The sequence below is a fragment of the Delphinus delphis genome, chromosome 3, assembly GCF_949987515.2.
Source record: "Delphinus delphis chromosome 3, mDelDel1.2, whole genome shotgun sequence".
NCBI classification, from domain to species: domain Eukaryota; kingdom Metazoa; phylum Chordata; class Mammalia; order Artiodactyla; family Delphinidae; genus Delphinus; species Delphinus delphis.
In genome coordinates, this window is record NC_082685.1 from 13,984,530 (window position 1) to 14,004,874 (window position 20,345).

Sequence of the window (20,345 nt, forward strand, 5' to 3'; positions counted from 1 at the left end):
AATCCCTTCAAAGACTCCAGAGTCATGATTTCTGCTTTGAAAAGGTACCATCAGGCTCTGAGTGAGAAAAAAAAACTAGGAATAAGATGAAAGCTGAAGAATCCCATCGCCAGTGTCCCCAGGTCAGAAGACCCTTCAGCCCGGAGCAAACGTGAGTAGACACCAGCTTCCCCCAAGCGGTAGGCATCTCCATATGTGAAGAGAAATGGCAAAATCATAGTCAATAAGGGTTTCATGAAATGCCTACAAAACCCCACATTGTGACAGCATTGTTGTCAATTTAGTGTTTGTTTAAAATAGCAGCTTTTTTTCCTATTTTTTTAAAAAGCATATATTTAAAAAGCAGTTTCTTAAATAAATACAAATAAAAAGCGGTTTCTGAAAAAGCAGATTATCTATTTGTAGCTTTTGTTTTTGATAGGTTTGCAGAGATTCCCCCAGGTACAGACAACAATTACTGAGGTACCACAGCCTGTTTTGCAGTAACTCCTCCTCACCAAAATGATTCCAGAACAATATCACAAAAGTCCCAGGCATTTGTTTTGTTTGAGGTTTTTTGGTGGGAAGATGGGATGTTAGAAAGGGCACCAGTGTCCAATTAGGGAGCACTTCAACTGACTGATCACTAAATTAGCAGGAAGCCGGGGAAATTTTGCACATTAGAGGAACACAGGGACATCACAACATACCCAACAGACTGGGGGAAAAAGTGTTAAAAAGCTATAATACCGACTGCTGGTGAAGATGTAGAGAAAAGGGCATTTTCCTACGGGACTGGTAGAAATGCACATCTCATCCTGGCCCTTCTGGAATTAGTTTGATGATATTTAATAAAAATGAAGACAGGGAATTCCCTGGTAGTCCAGTGGGTAGGACTCTGCCCTTTCACTGACCAGAGCCCGGGTTCAATCCCTGGTCGGGCAACTAAGATCCCGCAAGCTGTGTGGCGTGACCAAAAAAAGAAAAGTGAAGACATACAAATCCTTCGGCTCAGCAATCCCATTCCTGGGACTTTATCCCCGAGAAGTGAAAACTCCAGGAAACAAAGCAAATGGCCATTGGTGGTAAATGGCCTAAAAATTGTGGTCAAGGGCTTCCCTGGTGGCGCAGTGGTTGAGAGTCCGCCTGCCGATGCAGGGGACATGGGTTCGTGCCCCGGTCCGGGAAGATCCCACATGCCGCGGAGCGGCTGGGCCCGTGAGCCATGGCCGCTGGGCCTGCGCGTCCGGAGCCTGTGCTCCGCAACGGGAGAGGCCACAGCAGTGAGAGGCCCGCATATCGCAAAAAAAAAAAAAAAAAAAATTGTGGTCTAGAATCTCAGCTTGTCTGTCTCTCCACTTTGATTCCCTCCCAGCCCATCCCCTGGGACCTTGGACAGGGAGGGGATGAATCACGAGGAGCGGAGGCTGGCAACGCCACACTTAGGGCAGGCTAGTCAGGAGGGACAAAGGAGCGATATTTCCTGGATACAGGAACCCGGGCGAGAGACGGGCCGCTGCAGGAAACACTCGGCTGGGGCCCCGCCAAGCAAGGGCAGGAGGGTCAGCCAGGCCTGGCCGCCCAGACGGGCCAGTCTGGAGGCCCCAAGGAAGCAGGGACGTCCCTGACCCTGAGCCTACTGCCTGAGCAGCCTGGAGTCCTGGGGAGGATGCCGACAGCAGCCAACCCCAAGCAACCGTGGGACACCTGAGTTTGGCTTCCAGACTCTGACATTCCTGCATTCAAATCTTGGCTCAGTCCATCTCAGCCTCCATTTACTCACCTAGAAATAAGTGTAATAATAATCACCCTAGGGGCCTCCCTGGCCGTCCAGTGGTTAAGATGACGTGCTTCCACTGCAGCGGGCAAGGGTGCGATCTCTCATCGGGGAACTAAGATCCCGCAAGCAGTGCGGTGCGTCCAGAATCATCATCATCACCATCCTTAACTCTCTGGACCCATGGGCGCAGGTCTCTGATTCTTGGTTGGTCTCTCCCATTCAGAGCATCCCAATATCATCCTTCTAATCAGCCCCCACACCCGATCTATTCGTCATGGGATCTGACCATGAGGGTATGTGCCTCTCCCGCTCACATACCCTCCATGGCTCCTCATTACCCTGGGAACAAAGCCCAGTTCCTCAGCTCTCTTGTGCCCTCCCTCCTCACACACAGTGCCGCCTTTGCCTCCAGCTGTCCTGGACCTTTGACTCTTTGACTACTCAGTGACTTTTGTGTTGTGCCCTCAGACTAGAATGCCTTTTTCTTGCCTGCAAATTCTTCTTCCCCCAAGGCCCAGCCCTAGAGATCTCCTCCAGGCAGCCCCCCTAGATGCTCCAGGCATAGTTCTTGCTCCCTCTGGGTACCTCTTGGGCCCCATCCTTCCCTCTTCCCAGCCCTGACCCTGTAGCTCTGACTTCTCCAGGCTGGTGTCCTCCCCATCTCCACCCCCGCCCCGCGGGGAGTCAGGTAGGGGTTGAGTACCAGTCAGGGAGTAATTGGCAGACCCTGTGGTCCAGCCGCTGGGTGAGGTTCTGACTCTTTGGGGATTTCCTGTGACCTCTATAAATAACCCCCATGGCTGCTTCCCACAAACCGCCTCTCCCTTCTTGGAAAAAAGGGACCGTAGCCAAGGACCTCAGTCCAGCTGTGTGCCAGGGCCCAGGCATCCTTCCCCAAAAGCATCTCCCCCACCCAGACCCCACTCACCCCTCCTGGGAGCCCTCCAGGCCCTGCCCACACGGAGGACATCTGGGCACCCACCTCTTCTAGACCCAGATTGTTGCTTCTTCTTGTCTTTCTGCAAAATGGACATAATAGTAATATCCATGCACTAAACTCATGGAGTGACCCTTTCCCTCCAGAAGCCTTTCATGGTGGGGGTTGGGGGGCAGCAGCTGTCGAACAAGCAGACAAATCAACAGACTGTGACATATTGCAATGAAGTCATGAAGAAACGGGGTCGGAGGTCCCTTTAGTTGGGTGGTAGGCCCTGGACACCTCCCAGCCTCTGCTCACGTGTCCCCTGAAACCGAGTTTGTATCTTCAACTACTGGAGGTGATTTTTTTCTGATTCTGGAAAAGATCCTGACCCTATTTGAGACTCCATGTCCACCTCTGGCAAAAGGGGAGTTAACTGTTCATATGCCACCAGGTGGGTGTGGAAGCCTAAGGTCCCGGAGCTTCCCTGGAGGACTGCCAGGCACCTTCTTTGTTAGAGCAAAGCGCCCTCTGCTGGTTCATCACCACCACGTCAGGTCACCCATAAGCCTTGGAATCAAAGGCCTCGCTATCAGGATCTTCCTCTCCTCCTGGACGTCTTCTCCCTCCTCTCTAGCCCTCATCACTACTTCCAGCCACACTAGCCACCTTGCTGTCCCTCGAACACACCGTGATGCTCCCACCTCAGGGCCTTTGCATGTGCCGTGCCCTCCGCCTGGGATGCTCTTGCTAGCCTCTCCCATCTGGTTTCCTTCTTCTCACCTTTCAGATGTCGGTGCAGATGCCACCTCTGCAGGGCAGCCTGCCCTTATGTCCACCCCTGACCAGGTCAGGCTTCCTCATTGTAAGTTTGCCCAGCAGCCATCAGGCCTCACCGAAAGGAACTGTGTCTCTTCTTTAACAAGGGCAGGATTTATGTCTGCTTATTCCCCTCAATGATCCCAGCCCCCTACACACGGCCTGTTGCCCAGAAGGCCTGCAGTGAACTCAAATTGAACTTGAACAGACCTATGTGCAAATCCCAAAGCTGGGGACCTCCAGCAACTAACTACTTCTCTGAACCTGTTTCCTCACCTATAAAACTGTAACAAAATACCCACTGCATTGTGCTGTTATGAAGATCCCATCAAATGATGTGTACGGTTCTAACACATAGTAGGTGCTGGATAAATATTCACTGAATGAGTGAATGAATCACTGAATGAATGACTAAGCATGAAAAGGAAGTAGATAAAAGAAGATAAAAGAAGCAAAGTTTCGGGACTTCCCAGGCAGTCCGGTGGTTAAGACTCCGTGCTTCCAATGCAGGGGGCGCGGGGAACTAAGACCCCACATGCCATGTGGCACAGCCAAAAAGAAAATAAATACATACATAAATAAATAAATAAAAATTAAGGGCTTCCCTGGTGGCGCAGTGGTTAAGAATCCGCCTGCCAATGCAGGGGACACGGGTTCAAGCCCCACTCTGGGAAGAACCCACATGCCGCGGAGCAACTAAGCCCATGCGCCACAACTACTGAGCCTGTGCTCTAGAGCCTGTGCACCACAACTACTGAAGCCCGCGCGCCTAGAGCCCATGCTCCGCAACAAGAGAAGCCACCACGATGAGAAGCCCGTGCACCACAACGAAGAGTAGCCCCTGCTTGCCGCAACTAGAGAAAGCCTGCATGCAGCAACGAAGACCCAATGTAGCCAAAAATATAAATAAATAAATAAACTTATAAAAGAATAAAATAAAATTTAAAAATTAAAAAAAAAGAAGCAAAGTTGCAAGATTAATACTACAAAAAGGAATGACAGCTTGCAGAGCAATAAACACCAATTTGTGTACAAAATACAAGATACCACATACTTTATAGGTGCAGTCCCAAGTATGCAAACATGCAGAGAAAGTTCTGGAATTATACAAGTTAAGCTGTGACCCCAGGGAGGGGGTGTTTAAATGTTTCCGGATCACCTGAGTTTTTTATATTCCTTTGGTATTTGCAAAATAAGTTAAAAACTATGAAACAAAGACCCCTGAGACCCTCTGACCTCCATCCCAACCCTCCACTCCTAGTCCCCCAGCATCAAGTGCCAAAAGAGACCTCCATTCAGCCCCACTCCTGGGCCTGAACCCCCAGCAAGTCCCTGCTAGGGAATCTGGACAGCTGTGGCTTGGTCACAACCAGCCACAGAGGCTTCACCGTTTGGGGTCAAGTTCTTCCCCCAGGGGCTGAGACTCCCACTTGGCCTAAGCTGTTCCCAGATGCCTCAAGGCTTCTGGGTGTCCACCCAGCCTGGGTCTGAGCTTTGGCCGCCCTCTCACTTGCCCACGCAGAAGTCTTGGAAGATGATATCCAGGATCTCCTCGGTGCCCCCTCCGCCGGTGATGCGGGTCAGGTGCCCTCGGGCGACCCGAAGTGCTTCGGCCGCCAGGGCTAAGTCTTTCACCTGCTTGTAGTGGCCAAGGGCATCCAGGCAGCCCTGGAGGTGATGCTGGTGCCTCGCCCGTGTCAGAAGTGGTGGGCCTGTGGATGGGTCCCCACACCTGGAAGGGACAAAGGATGGGGTCTCTCTCAACATTCAAAGAGATAATCATACCCATTTTTTAGATACAAAAACTGAGCTGGCAGGGTAGGTTCGTGCCCAAAGCCAGTGGCTCAGACCCTGAACTTGGACAGAGGGAGGTTGCCCAGCGGGCAAGGGGGGCTCACAATGCAGCCAGCTCCTTCCTCAGCGCTTCCAGGAGGCCATCCAGCCCCTCGCCAGTCAGGCAGGACAGCAACAGGTAAGGGGGCAGGTCAGCACTGGGATCTGGGCCCCCAGCTGGCAGCAGGTCCGACTTATTCAGCACCAGCAGGAGGCGCTGGCTGCGCCCATTTGGGCTCCCGGCTCCCGCAGGGATGACAACGGTGTCCAGGAAGTTGCAGCTGGACGGAGAGGCCAGGTCAGAAGCATCCAGCACGGCCAGGATGAGGTCAGCCTGCTCCAGCCTGGGGAAGCGGGAAAACGGAGCGTGGACCTCAGAGTTGAGCAATTAGGAGCACTGGGCAGAGGCCGAACTTAAAAAGCTGCCCTCCCCAGATAGCTGGGTCCCCACTTAATGGGGCTTAGTAGCCTTTCCTCATTAAGGAAGAATGAAAAATAAATGCAACCGGTTGAAACAGCAGAGGAAGGGCCCCGTTTCCCCCTCCCACCGCCCTGCCTGCCCACCTTTTTTGGGCGCGCCGCACGCCCTCCTGCTCCACAGGCCCCACGCCCTCCCGCAACCCCGCCGTGTCGCTCAGCAGCGCCGGGAACCCGGCCAGGTCCACGGGGGTCTCCAGCACATCTCGGGTGGTCCCGGGCTCCGGGGATACGATGGACACAGGCTTCCGGCCTGGGGGTGGGGTCAGAGAAAGGGGGAGGAATGGAGATGAGGGAGCCCCTCCCCCAAGACTCCACCCCCACCCTCCCCCACCCCCGGGCTGGACCTTTTCCACTGCCTTGGCCTCTCCCGTTGCAGAGCACAGGCTCCGGACGCGCAGGCTCAGCGGCCATGGCTCACGGGCCCAGCCGCTCCGCGGCATGTGGCATCCTCCCGGACCGGGGCACGAACCCGCGTCCCCTGCATCGGCCACTCTCAACCACTGCGCCACCAGGGAAGCCCCGGGCTGGACCTTTTCTTCGACCTCCCTGGCCCCTTCCCCATCCCTGAAAGCTCGGTAGCCACCCACCCCCACCCCGCCCGCTCCTAGCCCCCTGCCCTGGGCCCCGCCCCCTGACCACGCACTGAGCAGGTTCACTAGGCTGCTCTTGCCGGCGTTGGGAGGTCCCGCAACCACTACATGAGCCCCTGAGCGGAGCCTCTGTCCGCGCCTGGCATCTCGAAGATGTGCGCCCAGTGCCACCTCCAGCTCCCGCACTTCACTGTCAGCTGTGGATGGAGGAAAGGAGAGGGAGTAAGGAGGCCTTGGGGGGCTGAGATGCCAAATGTCCCCACCTCCCACGCCCCCGGGCAGGCAGACCCACCTCGATCCAGGACGCCCTCTTCCAGGTTGTCATCCTCACCAAAATCGATATAGGCCTCCACGTGGGCCAGAGCCTGAGGGAGGGAGGGGTGGATAGTGTGATCACACAGAAACCTACCCCTCAATATGCCCAGGTCCAGCCCGACATAAGGGGTCAGACTGGAGGCTTATAGACAGGAAGCGCTAATATAGGAGATGGTTAGGTAGGGTCTCTGAGGCAAGGTATGAGCGAATGTTGTACTTGCCTTAGTGAGGGTCTCGGCCCAGCCGCGGCAGAGATGGCTCAGCTCCCCATCTAGCTGCCTCAGGGCCTGCCGCCGCTGTGCCTCTGTTTCTGCATGGATCAGATCCGCCAGCCCCTCCACCTCGGTCAGGCTCAGCTTCCCGTGAGCGAACGCCCTCCTGGTGAACTCGCCTGCCTCCGCAGGCCGCAGCCCTGGCACACTGCCTACGGGAAGGTCCAGGGTCCTGAGCCCCCCTGGCCCCTACCTAGGCCCACCGACATAGCCATACCTCAAACCCAAGGCTGCAGACTCACCCAGGGCCTGCAAGACACCACTCACCACAGCCGGGCCTCCATGCACGTGGAACTCCGCGCAATCCTCACCCGTGAAACTCTGGGGACCTAGTATGTTGAGGAGATAGGTGTCAGGAGGATACAGCCTGGGCAACGCCTGGAAGGAGGAAGCTGGGTCATCGGAGCTACATGCAGTTCTGGATCTGGAGCCCCTCACCCGGGAACCAAAGCACCAGCGCGCGGTCCAAAGGCTCCCCAGAGCGGGGGTCGCTGAGCAGGCGCAGGCAGGCTTTGCGGGCCGGGGGTAAGTCCCGGGGGGCCGTGAGGCTCCGGAGGGCCTGGCCGCTGGCGGGGCCGCTGGTTCGGATCACCGCGATGCCGCAGCGGCCTTGGCCGGAGCTCAGCGCGAAGACAGTGGCTCCGGAACCGGGGGCCGGGGCGCCACTGCCCTGGCGCGTGCACGGTCTGGGACTGGAGAGGAGGAGAGTCAGTCAGTGCATCTGAGAAGTTCTGCCGTCAGAGTGGCAGGTGGATAGTGGGCTCGATGGTCGGGAGCTGACCCAAGTGGAAGTTCTGCGGCTAGGGGATGGACAGACTGGAGGGTCTGAGGCCGGAAGATGACTGGATTGAGATCTCTGAGAGCAGAAGTTGACCCAGATGTGGGCTCTGCGGCAGGGGGATGGACAGATTGGGGCTTGGAAGAAGGGGAAAGGTGGTTCTGCCGCAGGGAACTGCGCCCCCAGATCCCAGGGAGAGGGTTTGGGGCCCAAGTAGCGCCCTACGCTGTCACACCCCTTCCCCAGGTCGCCCCACCTGCGAGGCCCACGTGCCGCCCGGGCTACCAGGGTCCACAGCCCCCGCCACATGGATTCGCAACCAGCGACACGCCTGCTCACCCAGCCCGGGAGTCTGCAAGTCCAGGCAGGAAGCCCCGCCCACTCCGCGGCACGACTGGTAAAGCGCTCAACGATTCTCGATTACCATTGGGCCCCTTAGAAGACGTACCGCCCACCCACTGAAGATCTTCGCTTCTACTGGCTGATGCCAGGGAAAGAGGCAAGGGGCTTGCACGCCGGGGTGCAGTGAAAGGGTGTTCCACCGGCAACATTAGACAGAATTTTTAGGATCCTAGAGCGGCCGGGATCCTAGACACCGGAAGTGAGAGGTGGAAGTAAGGACAGGGCTTGGCATAGAGCAGTGGGAATTATAGAGGCGAGTGTTTGAGTCGAAGCAAGAGCGTCTCAGTGGCGGGAGTGATGAGTTCCGGGGGACCTACGCATTGGCTCTGGGAAAATCTTGTCAAAATTTCTGGGAAGACTTCTACTTGTTTTCTCGTAACTCTACAGTTTCTCGCCCCTCCCCATCTTTCCCTCCCGCCGTACCCTCGGCCTCGGATACCCTTCTTCATTTGACAAACTCTGCCTCAGTGCCTAGCTCCAAGGTCCCCCTCCGCCAGGAAACCTCCCAAGGACCCCCAGCACAGTCTTCTTTCCCTTCTGGGCTACTCTGGCCCAGGTCTGCTCCTGCAGAGTTGAGTGTCCGGTCTGTCTCTGGCTCCCCGGAAGCCAGAAAGGGGAGTCTCAAAGATTACTTTCAGGTTAACCCAGGACAGCGCCGGCTCGCGAAATAAAGCGCAGATGGTGGAATTCCAGGCACCAGATGGGCGGGGTCTCCGGGGGTGTTTTCTCGCGGCTAATTTTCTGGTTCTTGGACGGAGAGAGCGGGCAGCCCGCCTGTACTTCGGGAAGACGGGAACAGGACACAGTTCTAATGACCTCACGCCTCGCCCTGCTCAGTTTTTTCATTTGTAAAACACGGGCGAATGATGACATTCGCAGTCTCCGAGTTGCTCCATCTGTCAAAAGTATACATCAAACGCCTACCGTGTGACCACTAAGAATCAGTCTGGGTCCCTGCCCTCGCTGGCCTGTCAGTCTAACGGAGGAGGCTACACAGGTTGGTCAGGGGGTCCGGGTGACAGGCAAAATACAGGGCACCCAGTTAAATGTAGATTGCAGATAAACAAGGAGTAACGTTTTAGTATAACTATGTCCCAGGCAATATTTGGGATATACTAAAAATTTATTCATTTATCTGAAATTCACATTTAACTAGGAGGACTGTATTTTTATTTGCTAAACTTGATAACTCTATCGGGTCCTCCCTGAGGACGTTACATCTTGAAGGGTGCAGGGGTTAACTGGACAAAAAGGGCGTGAAGAGTGACCTAGGTAGCTAAACAGCATGTGCTAAGGTCATAAGGCAGGACCTGCATCTCAGATTCCAAACCGAAGGCGAAACTAAGGCTCCGAAGCGGAGAATCCAGGCCCGGGGCGGGCGGGGACCGGGAAGAGAACGCACGTTCGGTGCGGGCGGGAACGAGCACCAGAGAGCGAGGTGGGCGGGCAAGAACGAAACCCAGAAAACAACACGGGCGGAGTCGAGAACCAGAGAAAGACGTGTCCGGGGCCGGGAAGGAGAATCGAGGTTCGGCGCGGGCGGGGACGAGAAGCAGCGCTCGGGCACGCGGGGACGGCGGCCGGCGCGGGCGGGCGCGGCCTTTGTCTCCTCCTCTGGCGCGCTCCGTGGCTGCACCCGCCCCATGAGCCCGCGGTCCCCCAGCGCCTGAGCCGCCCGCAGCCCCTGACCTGCCCTGCCCTCGCAATGGCCGAAACTGCCTCCGGCACCGGGGGCACGTCCCTGGAGGGTGAGCGTGGCAAGAGGCCCCCGCCGGACGGCGAGCCTGCAGCCCCGGCGTCCGGAGTTCTGGGTATGTGTGCAGCGCCTGGATCTGACAGGGTGGCAGGTGCCTGGGGTGTTCGCGGCGGCTGTACGGGGAGGGGATTGGAGTCAGCGGTCCCGGTCTGGAGTCCAGTCGAGGGGCCCGCTCCTCCGGCACAGCGGCTGCGGCCGGGCGGGCGCGGCTGGGACGGTGCAGCGGGTGGGGGCTCCCAGCGCAGGGACACCGACACGCCCCTCCTAGAACCCCAGCCCGGGGCTGAGCCCAGTCACCCCTTGGGCTACCGGATCGCTGCCGAGCAGTGATGCGCTTGAGAGAGCCTCTCCACAGAGGCTACAGAATCGTACAGTCCTGGGTTCGAATCCCTGCTCGACTGTGTGACCTTGGGCGCGTGACTTAAATGCTCTGGGCCTCAGTTTCCTCGCCTGTGAAATGGGGGTAAGGACCGCGCCCAGCTATGAGGACGCACTGACATAATGTGGTGAGGCGCTCAGATCTGCTAGTGAGCGCCCCATCGATTGTGGTTTTGGAGGCGGAGCTGGGCCTCGAGAATGAGTAAGATTTGTAACGGAGGACCTGGGGGAAGGGCATTCCTGGAGAAGGGCCTGGCTGGTGCAAGGACGTGGAGGGAAGGAAACAACCCAAGGCCAGAGCTCGCAGGGCCTTGAATGCCAAGCTGAGAGCCGAGGAGCCCTGGCAAGTGTGTGATCGGGGGCAAGGGCTGGAGGGACCAAGACTGGAGGCCAGGGTTCTGATCCGGGAATGGCCTGACCCCAGCCTGCCCTGCCTGCTCCCCAGATAAGCTTTTTGGGAAGCGGCTCCTGCAGGTGGGTCGGTACCTGGTGTCCCACAAGGCATGGATGAAGACGGTGCCCACAGAGAACTGCGACGTGTTGATGACCTTCCCAGGTACCTGTGTCCATCCCCCCAGGGTCCAGAGTGAGCTCCCTTGAGCTGGGCTCCTCTGAGTAGGAGTCTGCAGGAGGCCTTAGACCACCCGTGGCAAGAGCTATCGGTCCCTGTGCCCCTTGGCAGACACGACCGATGACCACACGCTGCTATGGCTGCTGAACCACATCCGCGTGGGCATCCCCGAGCTCATCGTGCAAGTCCGCCACCATCGCCACACGCGTGCCTACGCCTTCTTCGTCACCGCCACGTATGAGAGGCGAGTCCCTGTCCCTGGCCTCTCGCTGACCCTGCTACTCAGCTCCCCGCCCTTCCAAGCACCAACTGCGAGGTCCAGCCACCCCGCATTTGTCCCTGACGGCCACCAGGTACACCATCCCTAGTTCCAGGATGGTGAGCCAGGGTCTCGCCTTGATCCCACCTCCCCTGCCCTTCCTGCAGCCTACTCAGAGGGGCCGACGAGCTGGGTCTGCGCAAAGCAGTGAAGACTGAGTTTGGCGGGGGCACCCGCGGCTTCTCCTGCGAGGAGGACTTCATCTACGAGAATGTGGAGAGTGAGCTGCGCTTCTTCACCTCCCAGGTGCGGCCGGCTCTGGCCCCCAGCGCACATTCCTAGCCCGTGGGCGGCTGCTCCCTGTGCTCACGCCCTGTCCCCTGCAGGAGCGCCAGAGCATCATCCGCTTCTGGCTGCAGAACCTCCGTGCCAAGCAGGGAGAGGCACTGCACAATGTGCGCTTTCTGGAGGACCAGCCAATCAGTGAGTGAGGCGGTCCCAACCTTCCAATCATATGTGGGGAGTTGGCTGGGGCTCTTAGAGGACAGCTATCAAAGTAGGAGGGTTAGGAAGGTGAGGCCTAGATGCAACCAATCAGGGGCTACTGAAGAGTTGGGCGGGGCCTGGAGATCAATCAATGAGCTGAAGGGGTGTGGCCTCAGTAAAGGGGTGGGGCTTGTCCCCTCGGAGGCAGGTCCGGGAGAAATCCTTCTCTGGGTCTGGGATAAGGTAGGGGCAGGACCCTGGACAGCACTCCGCGTACTGTGTGGTGCAGCCCTGGGCCTCAGTTTCCCCTCCAGGAAACGAGCCGCTGCAAGTTCACCTTCTAATGCCAGCTTTGCACCATTCCTCAGACATCTGGAGCAATGAGCTGAGGCCAAATAGCTCTATTAAAAAAAGTGGTTCAGGGCTTCCCTGGTGGCGCAGTGGTTGAGAGTTCGCCCGCCGATGCAGGGCACACGGGTTCGTGCCCCGGTCCAGGAAGATCCCACATGCCACGGAGCGGCTAGGCCCGTGAGCCATGGCCTCTGAGCCTGCGCGTCCGGAGCCTGTGCTCCGCAACGGGAGAGGCCACAACAGTGAGAGGCCCACGTACCGCAAAAAAAAAAAAAAGTGGTTCAGGGAAATTCCCTGGTGGTCCAGTGGTTAGGACTCCACACTTCCACTGCAGGGAGCCCGGGTTCGATCCCTGGTCGGGGAACTAAGATCCCGCAAGCCGTGCGGTGTGGCCAAAAAAAAAAAAAAAAGTGATTCCCCACTGGGATCCCACCTTCTCAGGTTTCCTGCACCCTTCCCCTCCTGCCCCTGCACCTCCCAAATTTTGAGGAAGAACCGGATATTCCTTCCACTAAGAACTCCTCTCCTGGGAAGAGCCTCTGCGAGTTTAAGAGCAGGCAAAAAGCTATGACTTGGGTTTCAGCCGAGGGGGGCTGGCCAGGCCCAGCACAGGCAGAAGGGTTCTTGTCCCCCAACAGTCCCTGAACTGGCGGCCCGCGGGATCATCCAGCAGGTGTTCCCAGTCCACGAGCAGCGCATCCTGAACCGCCTCATGAAGTCATGGGTGCAGGCTGTGTGTGAAAACCAGCCTCTAGGTGTGGTCCGGCCAGGGGGTGGGGGTGGGGGTGGGGTCCCAGGAGACAGTCAGGGCTGACTGGGACACCCCTGTCCCTGGCAGATGAGATCTGCGACTACTTTGGCGTGAAGATTGCCATGTACTTCGCCTGGCTGGGTTTCTACACATCGGCGATGGTGTACCCGGCGGTCTTCGGCTCTGTCCTGTACACATTCACAGAGGCTGATCAGGTGCCGGGTGTGGACTGCACAGGGGCTGGGACACCCAAGACACCTTCCTCCCTGGACTGGGCCAGCCAACATTTCAGCCCTCCTCTGCCACCCCCAGACGAGCCGGGATGTATCCTGCGTGGTCTTTGCCCTCTTCAACGTAGTCTGGTCAACGCTCTTCTTGGAGGAGTGGAAACGGAGGGGAGCAGAGCTGGCCTACAAGTGGGGGACGCTGGACTCACCTGGGGAAGCTGTGGAGGAGCCACGGCCCCAGTTCAGGGTCAGTCAGGGGGGATCTGAGTTCAGGGACTTTGAGAATGGGGTTAAAAAAAAGAGAAAACACACTGGGCGAGGAGCATTGCAAGAACAAAGGGAGGGGTGAAGTAGGGCTGCAGCGTCCGAGATGGTGTGCCAAGTGGGGGACTCTCCATGCCCAAAGGGAGAGGGGTGGGAAATTGGCTTTGAGGGGCTGGGAAGGGTGCATTAGGCGGGGACACCGCAGTAGCAGAGCATGACAAAGAGACACTGAAGTCGAAGGGTCGGGAAGGGTGCAGGGCAGAGGCAGCCCCTCTGATCTCACGCGGGGCCGGGCCCCCACCCTCTGCCAGGGCGTGCGGCGCATCAGCCCCGTGACTCGGGCCGAGGAGTTCTACTACCCGCCCTGGAAGCGGCTGCTTTTCCAGCTGCTTGTGAGTCTCCCCTTGTGCCTCACCTGCCTGGCCTGTGTGTTCCTGCTCATGCTTGGCTGCTTCCAGCTGCAGGTGACCTCCAGCCCCTAGCCCTGGCCTTGGCCCCGACCTGGCGGCCACCTTTCCGGGTGTGCCGTGAGCGGAGCCCAGCTGCCGGGGTGACCTGTGAACGCCCTGCCCCTGCAGGAGCTGGTGCTGAGTGTGAAGGGGCTGCCCCGTCTCGCCCGCTTCCTGCCCAAAGTCATGCTGGCCCTGCTGGTCAGTGCAAGCGCCGAGGGCTACAAGAAGCTGGCCGTCTGGCTCAACGACATGGGTATGCCCTGCGAGGGGAGGTCCCACTGCCCACCCCCCAGGAGGAAGGGCCCCGCCACCCTGCGGGGTGTGCCTGCCGCCCATGACGGTCTGGGCCACCCCCTCACTCGCCTCCTTGGCCCCCAGAGAACTACCGGCTGGAGAGCGCCTACGAGAAGCACCTCATCATCAAGGTTGTCCTGGTGAGTGGTGGCCAGCAGGCAGGCAGGGGTTCTGCAGGGGATACACGGGAGCTCCTGGGGACAGAGGTGGCAGGGTGACCGCCCACCTGCCTGCTTCCCACAGTTCCAATTCGTCAACTCATACCTGAGCCTCTTCTACATTGGCTTCTACCTCAAGGACATGGAGCGCCTGAAAGAGGTAAGACCCCGGCCTGAAGCAGTGCCCCCCATGGCAGCCAGTGGGGGGGCCAGACCTGGCCAACGGGTCCATGGGCTCTCCAGCCCCTCCCCCCCTCCTCCATCCTTCTCTCCTCTCTGTCCGTCTGTGTGTCCTCTCTCTACCTGTCACCCCTCCATCTGTATGTCCACCTGTCCGTCGGTCCCTCCACAGCTCCTGATCGTCCTGTCCCTGTCCCAGAGCCTCGAGCGGCAGCTTTGGGCGGTGCTGGTCCCGCTCGCGGCCCTGCGGTTCTGCCTTCTCCTCCTCTCCCTCCGGGGCCTCCTGCTCATGGCCTGGGCCAAAGTACTGGCAGGTGGCGAGCCCTTGGGGCCTCGCCGGGGTGGGCAATGTGGCTATGCTGGGGGCCTCACACCAAGCCGAGGGTGCATGCTCTGAGGGGATGGGCTTCCGCTGACGGGGTGCAGGTGGCAGAAGCCCCCGGAGGCCCTGGCCACCAGCTGAGTGAGCTCCTGGGCGGTGCTGCAAGCAGGGAAGCCATGGCCTGCCCAGGAGATTGGCTAGGAGCGCTGTGACCTGCCCAGCTGCGGTTTGGGGTTGCCTCCGTGTCCAGGGACATCCAAATTGGGTTCAGGGTGTGTCTGGAAGCGTGTTTCGGGAGGGCGGGTGCCCAGTCCCCGCAGCCTGTCCCGGTGCCCAGAGCCCCGCCCGCCCCCCACGTGGCCTCTCTCCACCCCCTTCCTGCCCCCAGATGCTGGCCACGCTGCTGATCACCCGCCAGTTCCTCCAGAATGTTCGAGAGGTCTTGCAGCCGCACCTGTACCGGCGGCTGGGCCGTGGCGAGATTGGCCTGCGGGCTGCCTGGGAGCTGGCCCGTGCCCTGCTTGGCCTACTGAGCCTCCGGCGCCCTGCACGCCACCTCGAAGCCCAGGCTGAAGAGGGTGTCGGTGGCAGCAGTGGTGGGGGGGGCCGCAGGTGTCTCAGTGGGGCCTGCGGGGCACCTGAGGAGGAGGAGGAGGCCACCATGGAGCGTCGGCCAGCGGGGGAAGGTGGGGAGGTGGGGGACGGGCCTCGGGGGGGCAGGGAGGAGGAGGAGGACGAGGAGGAGGAGGAGGACGAAGAGGAGGAGGACGAGGAGGAGGAAGGCGAGGAGGGCGGCCTCCTGGACTGCGGGCTTCGGCTGAAGAAGGTCAGCTTTGCTGAGCGGGGGGCTGGGCGGCGGCGGCTGGGCCCAAGCCCGGAGGCCCTCCTGGAGGAGGGGAGCCCCACCATGGTGGAGAAGGGGCTGGAAGCTGGCGTGTTCACGCTGGCCGAGGAGGACGATGAGGCCGAGGGGGCTCCCAGCAGCCCTGAACGGGAGCCCCCGGCTGTCCTGCTCCGCCGGGCCAGAGGTGAGGGCCGCGACCAGGGCCCCGATGGGGGCCCAGACCCAGAGCCGGGCTTGGGTGACTCAGCCCGGAAGCAGCGGCGGCAGAACCGGTCATCTTGGATCGACCCACCCGAGGAGGAACACTCGGCCCAGCTCACCCAGGCTGAGCTCGAGAGCTGTATGAAGAAATACGAGGTGAGGAGGGTGCCTGAGGGCAGGGGCCGGGCCCTCCGAGGGGCCCAGCGCAGTGAGGTGGAGGGCCTGGGGGTGATGGGAGGGAATAACGGGACCCTTCATGTGGTCAGGAACCTGCCCGAGGGGGAGCTCTGGGTCCATGCAGAATAATCTGGGGGGTGGGCTTGAGGAGAGGAAGGTGGTCCGAGGGAGGAGGTGTCCTGGGCGGAGGGAGAGCCCTAGGCCCCACCCAGGTGCCCGCCCACAGGACACATTCCAGGACTACCAGGAGATGTTTGTGCAGTTTGGCTACGTCGTGCTCTTCTCGTCTGCCTTCCCCCTGGCTGCCCTCTGCGCCCTCATCAACAACCTCATCGAGATCCGCAGTGACGCCCTCAAGCTGTGCACGGGGCTGCAGCGGCCCTTTGGGCAGCGGGTGGAGAGCATTGGCCAGTGGCAGGTGGGGGGAGGGCTGAGGGCCCCAAGCCGGGGTGCACCAAGGAGGAGCGGGTGCTGGGGAGGGTGGCTGGGCACCCCCTGAGCCCGCCTGTCCCCCTGCAGAAGGTGATGGAGGTCATGGGCGTCCTGGCAATCGTAGTCAACTGCTATCTAATTGGCCAGTGTGGGCAGCTGCAGCGCCTCTTCCCCTGGCTCAGCCCCGAGGCGGCCATCGTGTCCGTGGTGGTGCTTGAGGTGGGGCTGGCGGCCGGGTTGGGGGAGCCAGGCGGCGGGTGGGTGTCCCCGTGCCTGCAGCCTCCTCCTCTGTCACCTCAGCACTTCGCTCTGCTTCTCAAGTACCTCATCCACGTGGCCATCCCCGACATCCCGGGCTGGGTGGCTGAGGAGATGGCCAAGCTGGAGTACCAGCGCCGGGAGGCCTTCAAGGTATGTGGGCTGGGGTGAGCGCGCTTTATGTCTCTGCTCCGTGGGGCTTCTCCACCTAGCCTGGCTGGCCGTCCAGTCCTTAGCAGGAGGGTGGGTGTTCAGAGCCTGGTGTAATAATTAGCGTTCCGAAAGGGCCTGGTCCCCTCTGGGATCCTGGTGGCATCCAGCACCAGGTTGGCACTCACGAACTGTCATCCACCGGCTTGCCCAGCATTGCCCTGTTGGGGGCCAGAGACACAGCTGACGCTTCCTAGAAGCCCAAGCCTCTGCCGCATTCCTCAGAAAGCTGCAGAGAAGGCCAGGGAGCTCACTGGCGCCAACCGATGGAGCGCTCCACGATGATGGAAACGTTCTATATCCGTGCTGCCTATGTAGCCCCTCACTACAGATGACCAACGAGCACTTGAAACGGGGCTGGTGCCACTGAGAAACAGACTTTTTCTTTGCAGTTATTTAAATTGACAAAGCCGTGTGTGGCTACCGGCCACTGGATGGGGCAGTCACAGCTCTGTCTCTCACCAGTTCTCCAGAAAGCAGGGAACCACTGAGGCCCAATATTTGTTTACACTCTCCCAATTCCTAAGACGGTGTCTGGCAGGGGATCAGGGACAGAGGCGGTGGCCAGTAAATGTTCGTTCTCTTCTCAGGCCTCAGAAAGCACCGGCATGGGTCCAGGGATGCAGTTGGTGCCCCATAAGTGTTTAGATCTCTCCCCACTTCTGCAGAGAGCCCCAGGGTGGGTCCAGGGATGCAGCTGTACCCAAGAAGCGTTCGGATCTCTCCCAACTTCCGCAGGAGAGCGCCGGCATGGGCCCGGGCCTGGTTTGGTGCCTGCTCGCCCGCCTGCTCTTCCCAGTGTCCCCATAATGGCCCCGTTCTGCCCGCAGAGACATGAGCGCCAGGCCCAGCACCGCTACCAGCAGCAGCAGCGGCGGAGGCGAGAGGAGGAGGAACGCCAGCGCCACGCAGAACATCATGCCCGCAGGGAGCGTGACGCCAGTGGCCGGGAGGAAGCTCGGGCTGAGGGCTCCGGGTTGGACCCTGCTGCCCCAGAGAAGGCCTCGGCCAAGGCCAAGGGCAGTGGGGCGGCAGGAGGCCATGGGCCGGAGCGGCCCAAGCGCCCGGGGTCCCTGCTGGCACCTAACAACGTCATGAAGCTGAAGCAGATCATCCCACTGCAGGGCAAGTTCCTGTCGTCCGGGGCTGCATCCTCGCTGGCCGGCGCGGGGGCCAACCTCACTGCCCGGCCGCCCCCTGCCCCGTCTCCCACAGGCAGTGACACCCGCCTGCCGGCCTTCCTCAGCTTCAAATTCCTCAAGTCACCCGAGACCCGGCGGGACCCAGAGCGTAGCCACTCGCCGCCCAAGGCCTTCCACGCCAGCAAGCTCTTCCCCTTCGGCGGGGCCCGGGCTGAGGCCGGGTCCAACGGGGCGGGCGGGCAGGCCCGGCAGGACGGGACCCCCAGCGGTGGCAGTGGTGGTAGCCGAGCCCAGCGGAGTGGGCCGGCAGACGAGGCCGCAGCTGAGGAGCCGGACACACCCCGGCCCGAAGAGGAAGGCTCAGGTCACAAGCTTTAACTCGGGGGTGGGGACTCTGGGCCGGGCTTTGGGGATAGGGGTGGGGTGTCCAGGCCTGGGGAGAGGGGCTGAAGGGGACAGAGGAGGCCCAGTCTCCCGGTACCGGTTGGGGACCTGGGTATGTGGTACATGGAGCCTCTTGGTCAAAGCCTACCCAGTCTTTCCGGGACCCCGGAGAGCCTGGAGCCCTGTGCCTGACCCTCCTCACCCCTGGGGAGGGATGCCAAAGCCCCTCGTCCCAGTGCCCCTCGCACGGCCTGCCATGCTCCAGTGCCAGGAGAGATGAGGGAGGCCCCTTCACCACCTGGCCCTGCCTCTCCTGCCCCCATGAGACCCTACACCCAGCTCACTCTGGGGGCCCTGGACCCCCAGGCCTCTATGCAAGTCCCCATCCTGCAGCCCAGCTGTTCGAGGTGGCCTTTCTGGGAGGTGGAGCTCAGGCTGCCCACCCAGGGAGTTCAGGGCTGCAGCCACACGTGTGCCGAGCAGAGCCACAGGCCCCACTGCCGCCCCTCCCACCCCGTCCCAGCCCGGAGTCCAGCAGCCCATCCCAGGGAGCCCAAGAGGTGGCAGCTGTAGCACCAGGGATATAGGTCAGAAGTCAGAGGGACTTCCTCAGACCGTCCTCTCTCCGTGACGGGGAGGGGCCCAGTGCCCAGAGGCGGGGGATGCACCCGAAGAAGCCCACCCCTTGTCACTGATCAGAAGCAATAAGGCCCTCCATGTGCCTGAAAGCCCGGAGGGAGCGCGGGCAGGGTCCCCAGCGGGGTCCAGCGGCGGGGCCGGCATCTCCCCGGAACGGCCCCTCTCGCCTCCGCAGGGACAGCGCCGGCCCCGGTGGGCGCCCCGGCCTTCCGCACCCGCCGCAGCCGGAGCCCTGCGCCGCCGCCGCCGCCGCCGCCAACACCGCTGCCCCGGCCCCCGACGCCACCCGCCGGCTGCTGGCAGTGGGACGGGCCGTGGGGCTGCGGGGGCGAGGGCGCCGCCCCCCGCCAGGCCCCTGCCGCCGCCGCCGCCGAGTGTCCGCCCTGCGCCCTCGCCGGGCCTCTGCCCGCCCCGGCAGCTGGCGTCCTGCCGGGGGCCGCCAGCTTCTACAGCCTCCCGCCGCCGCCGCTGCCTCCCACCTCCGAGCCCCCGGAGCCCCCGGCACCGTCGCCCAGCCCCAGCTCCAGTCCCAGTCCCAGTCCCCAGGCCGTGTGCTGGCCCAGCGGCTGGCATTAGCTCCGCCCGCCCTGCCTTCCTGTTTTCATATGCAATATCAATCACGGACGGGGCGGCAGCCGCCACCCAGAAAACGCTGCTGTCGGTGTATCCCAGTATTGGCTGCCCCCTCCTGGGTCAGGGCCGGGGGCCTGGGGCCCCTCTATCTGCCGTTTTCCTTTCGACCAGGATGGGGGGAAAGGAAAGGAAACCCCCCCAAAACAACAGAAAACACACACAGAATAGGCGATTATTTATTTGTTTTTAATTTATTTTGTCATATTTTTGTAAAACGGCAGAAATGCAATAAAAAGTATATTTCAACAGTGCCGAAGGGCGGAGCTGTGGAAAAGGGACGTAAGGGCCCCAATGACGAGGTTGGGGCCAGCTCTTTGGGGGCCTGGCAGGCCTAGGGTGGGTCCCCCCCCTGTCTATGACCCTTAGGGAACTCCTCCAAAGAACTGGGTCTCCAGGCCATGGCTGGAAAACTCCAAAAATCCAGGCCCAGGGGCCCCTGGGAGGAGCTGCAGAGCCTCAGGCCCCATCTTCGGCCTCCTAGACTAAGGAAGAAATCTCAAAGTGCTGATAGGACTCAGCAGTTTGGGCCCTGGGCCTGCGTCCTGAGTCGGCCTCAGTCGTGCAGGGCTACCCTTTCTGGCACACCCGCCTCCCAGGCTGCCATCTGAGGAGTCAAGGGCTGCGGGGAGAACTTGGGTGTGGAAGTCGGAAGGCACCTGGTGCCTGAGTCTCGATGTTGAGGGGATGGCATGTTGGGGTGTGGCTTCCGGGAAGGGCCGGGATGCCCCACTGTGGGACAGCTGTCAGACCCTATTCGCTGGGACCCTTCACTTGATCAGGGATGGACATGGCCTCTCCCACCCTCAGGT

General features: G+C 60.5%; 2 protein-coding genes across 3 annotated transcripts; one reads left to right on the forward strand and one right to left on the reverse strand.

Moving 5' to 3' along the window:
* Positions 1–4,525: 4,525 nt before the first annotated feature.
* Positions 4,526–8,316, reverse strand: GTPBP3 (GTP binding protein 3, mitochondrial). Of its 2 annotated transcripts, none has more exons than XM_060006699.1 (9): positions 8,105–8,316; positions 7,426–7,679; positions 7,230–7,316; positions 6,937–7,139; positions 6,693–6,765; positions 6,454–6,597; positions 5,895–6,060; positions 5,396–5,674; positions 4,526–5,229 (listed from the first exon to the last, which is right to left on the reverse strand). In XM_060006699.1, exons 1-9 carry the CDS (start codon positions 8,314–8,316, stop codon positions 5,004–5,006), a joined length of 1,644 nt encoding a protein of 547 aa, XP_059862682.1. In that variant the 3' UTR covers positions 4,526–5,003. The 2 variants fall into 2 exon arrangements, with proteins under 2 accessions (XP_059862682.1, XP_059862683.1); XM_060006700.1 differs by having other exon boundaries at positions 8,022–8,107.
* A 1,363-nt stretch (positions 8,317–9,679) lies between these two features.
* On the forward strand, positions 9,680–19,787 carry ANO8 (anoctamin 8). Its single transcript, XM_060008084.1, has 18 exons — positions 9,680–9,978; positions 10,747–10,857; positions 10,984–11,116; positions 11,299–11,437; positions 11,518–11,614; positions 12,607–12,723; positions 12,807–12,934; positions 13,032–13,193; positions 13,522–13,674; positions 13,789–13,915; positions 14,041–14,096; positions 14,200–14,274; positions 15,005–15,817; positions 16,065–16,256; positions 16,358–16,489; positions 16,571–16,681; positions 17,569–18,244; positions 19,079–19,787. Exons 1-18 carry the CDS (start codon positions 9,873–9,875, stop codon positions 19,477–19,479), a joined length of 3,729 nt encoding a protein of 1,242 aa, XP_059864067.1. The 5' UTR covers positions 9,680–9,872; the 3' UTR covers positions 19,480–19,787.
* The last annotated feature ends 558 nt before the right edge of the window (positions 19,788–20,345 follow it).

Bases quoted from the DNA above. Each gene is read 5' to 3' on its own strand.
- GTPBP3 (XM_060006699.1), bottom strand. From the start codon at position 8,316: ATGTTGCCGGTGGAACACCCTTTCACTGCACCCCGGCGTGCAAGCCCC. The intron at 7,680-8,104 runs GTGAGCAGGCGT...CCTCCTCTCCAG, and splicing joins CTTGCAGACTCCCGGGCTGG to TCCCAGACCGTGCACGCGCC. The intron at 7,317-7,425 runs GTGAGGGGCTCC...TCAACATACTAG, and splicing joins GCTGGTGCTTTGGTTCCCGG to GTCCCCAGAGTTTCACGGGT.
- ANO8 (XM_060008084.1), top strand. From the start codon at position 9,873: ATGGCCGAAACTGCCTCCGGCACCGGGGGCACGTCCCTGGAGGGTGAG. The intron at 11,438-11,517 runs GTGCGGCCGGCT...TGTCCCCTGCAG, and splicing joins TGCGCTTCTTCACCTCCCAG to GAGCGCCAGAGCATCATCCG. The intron at 12,724-12,806 runs GTGTGGTCCGGC...TGTCCCTGGCAG, and splicing joins GTGTGAAAACCAGCCTCTAG to ATGAGATCTGCGACTACTTT.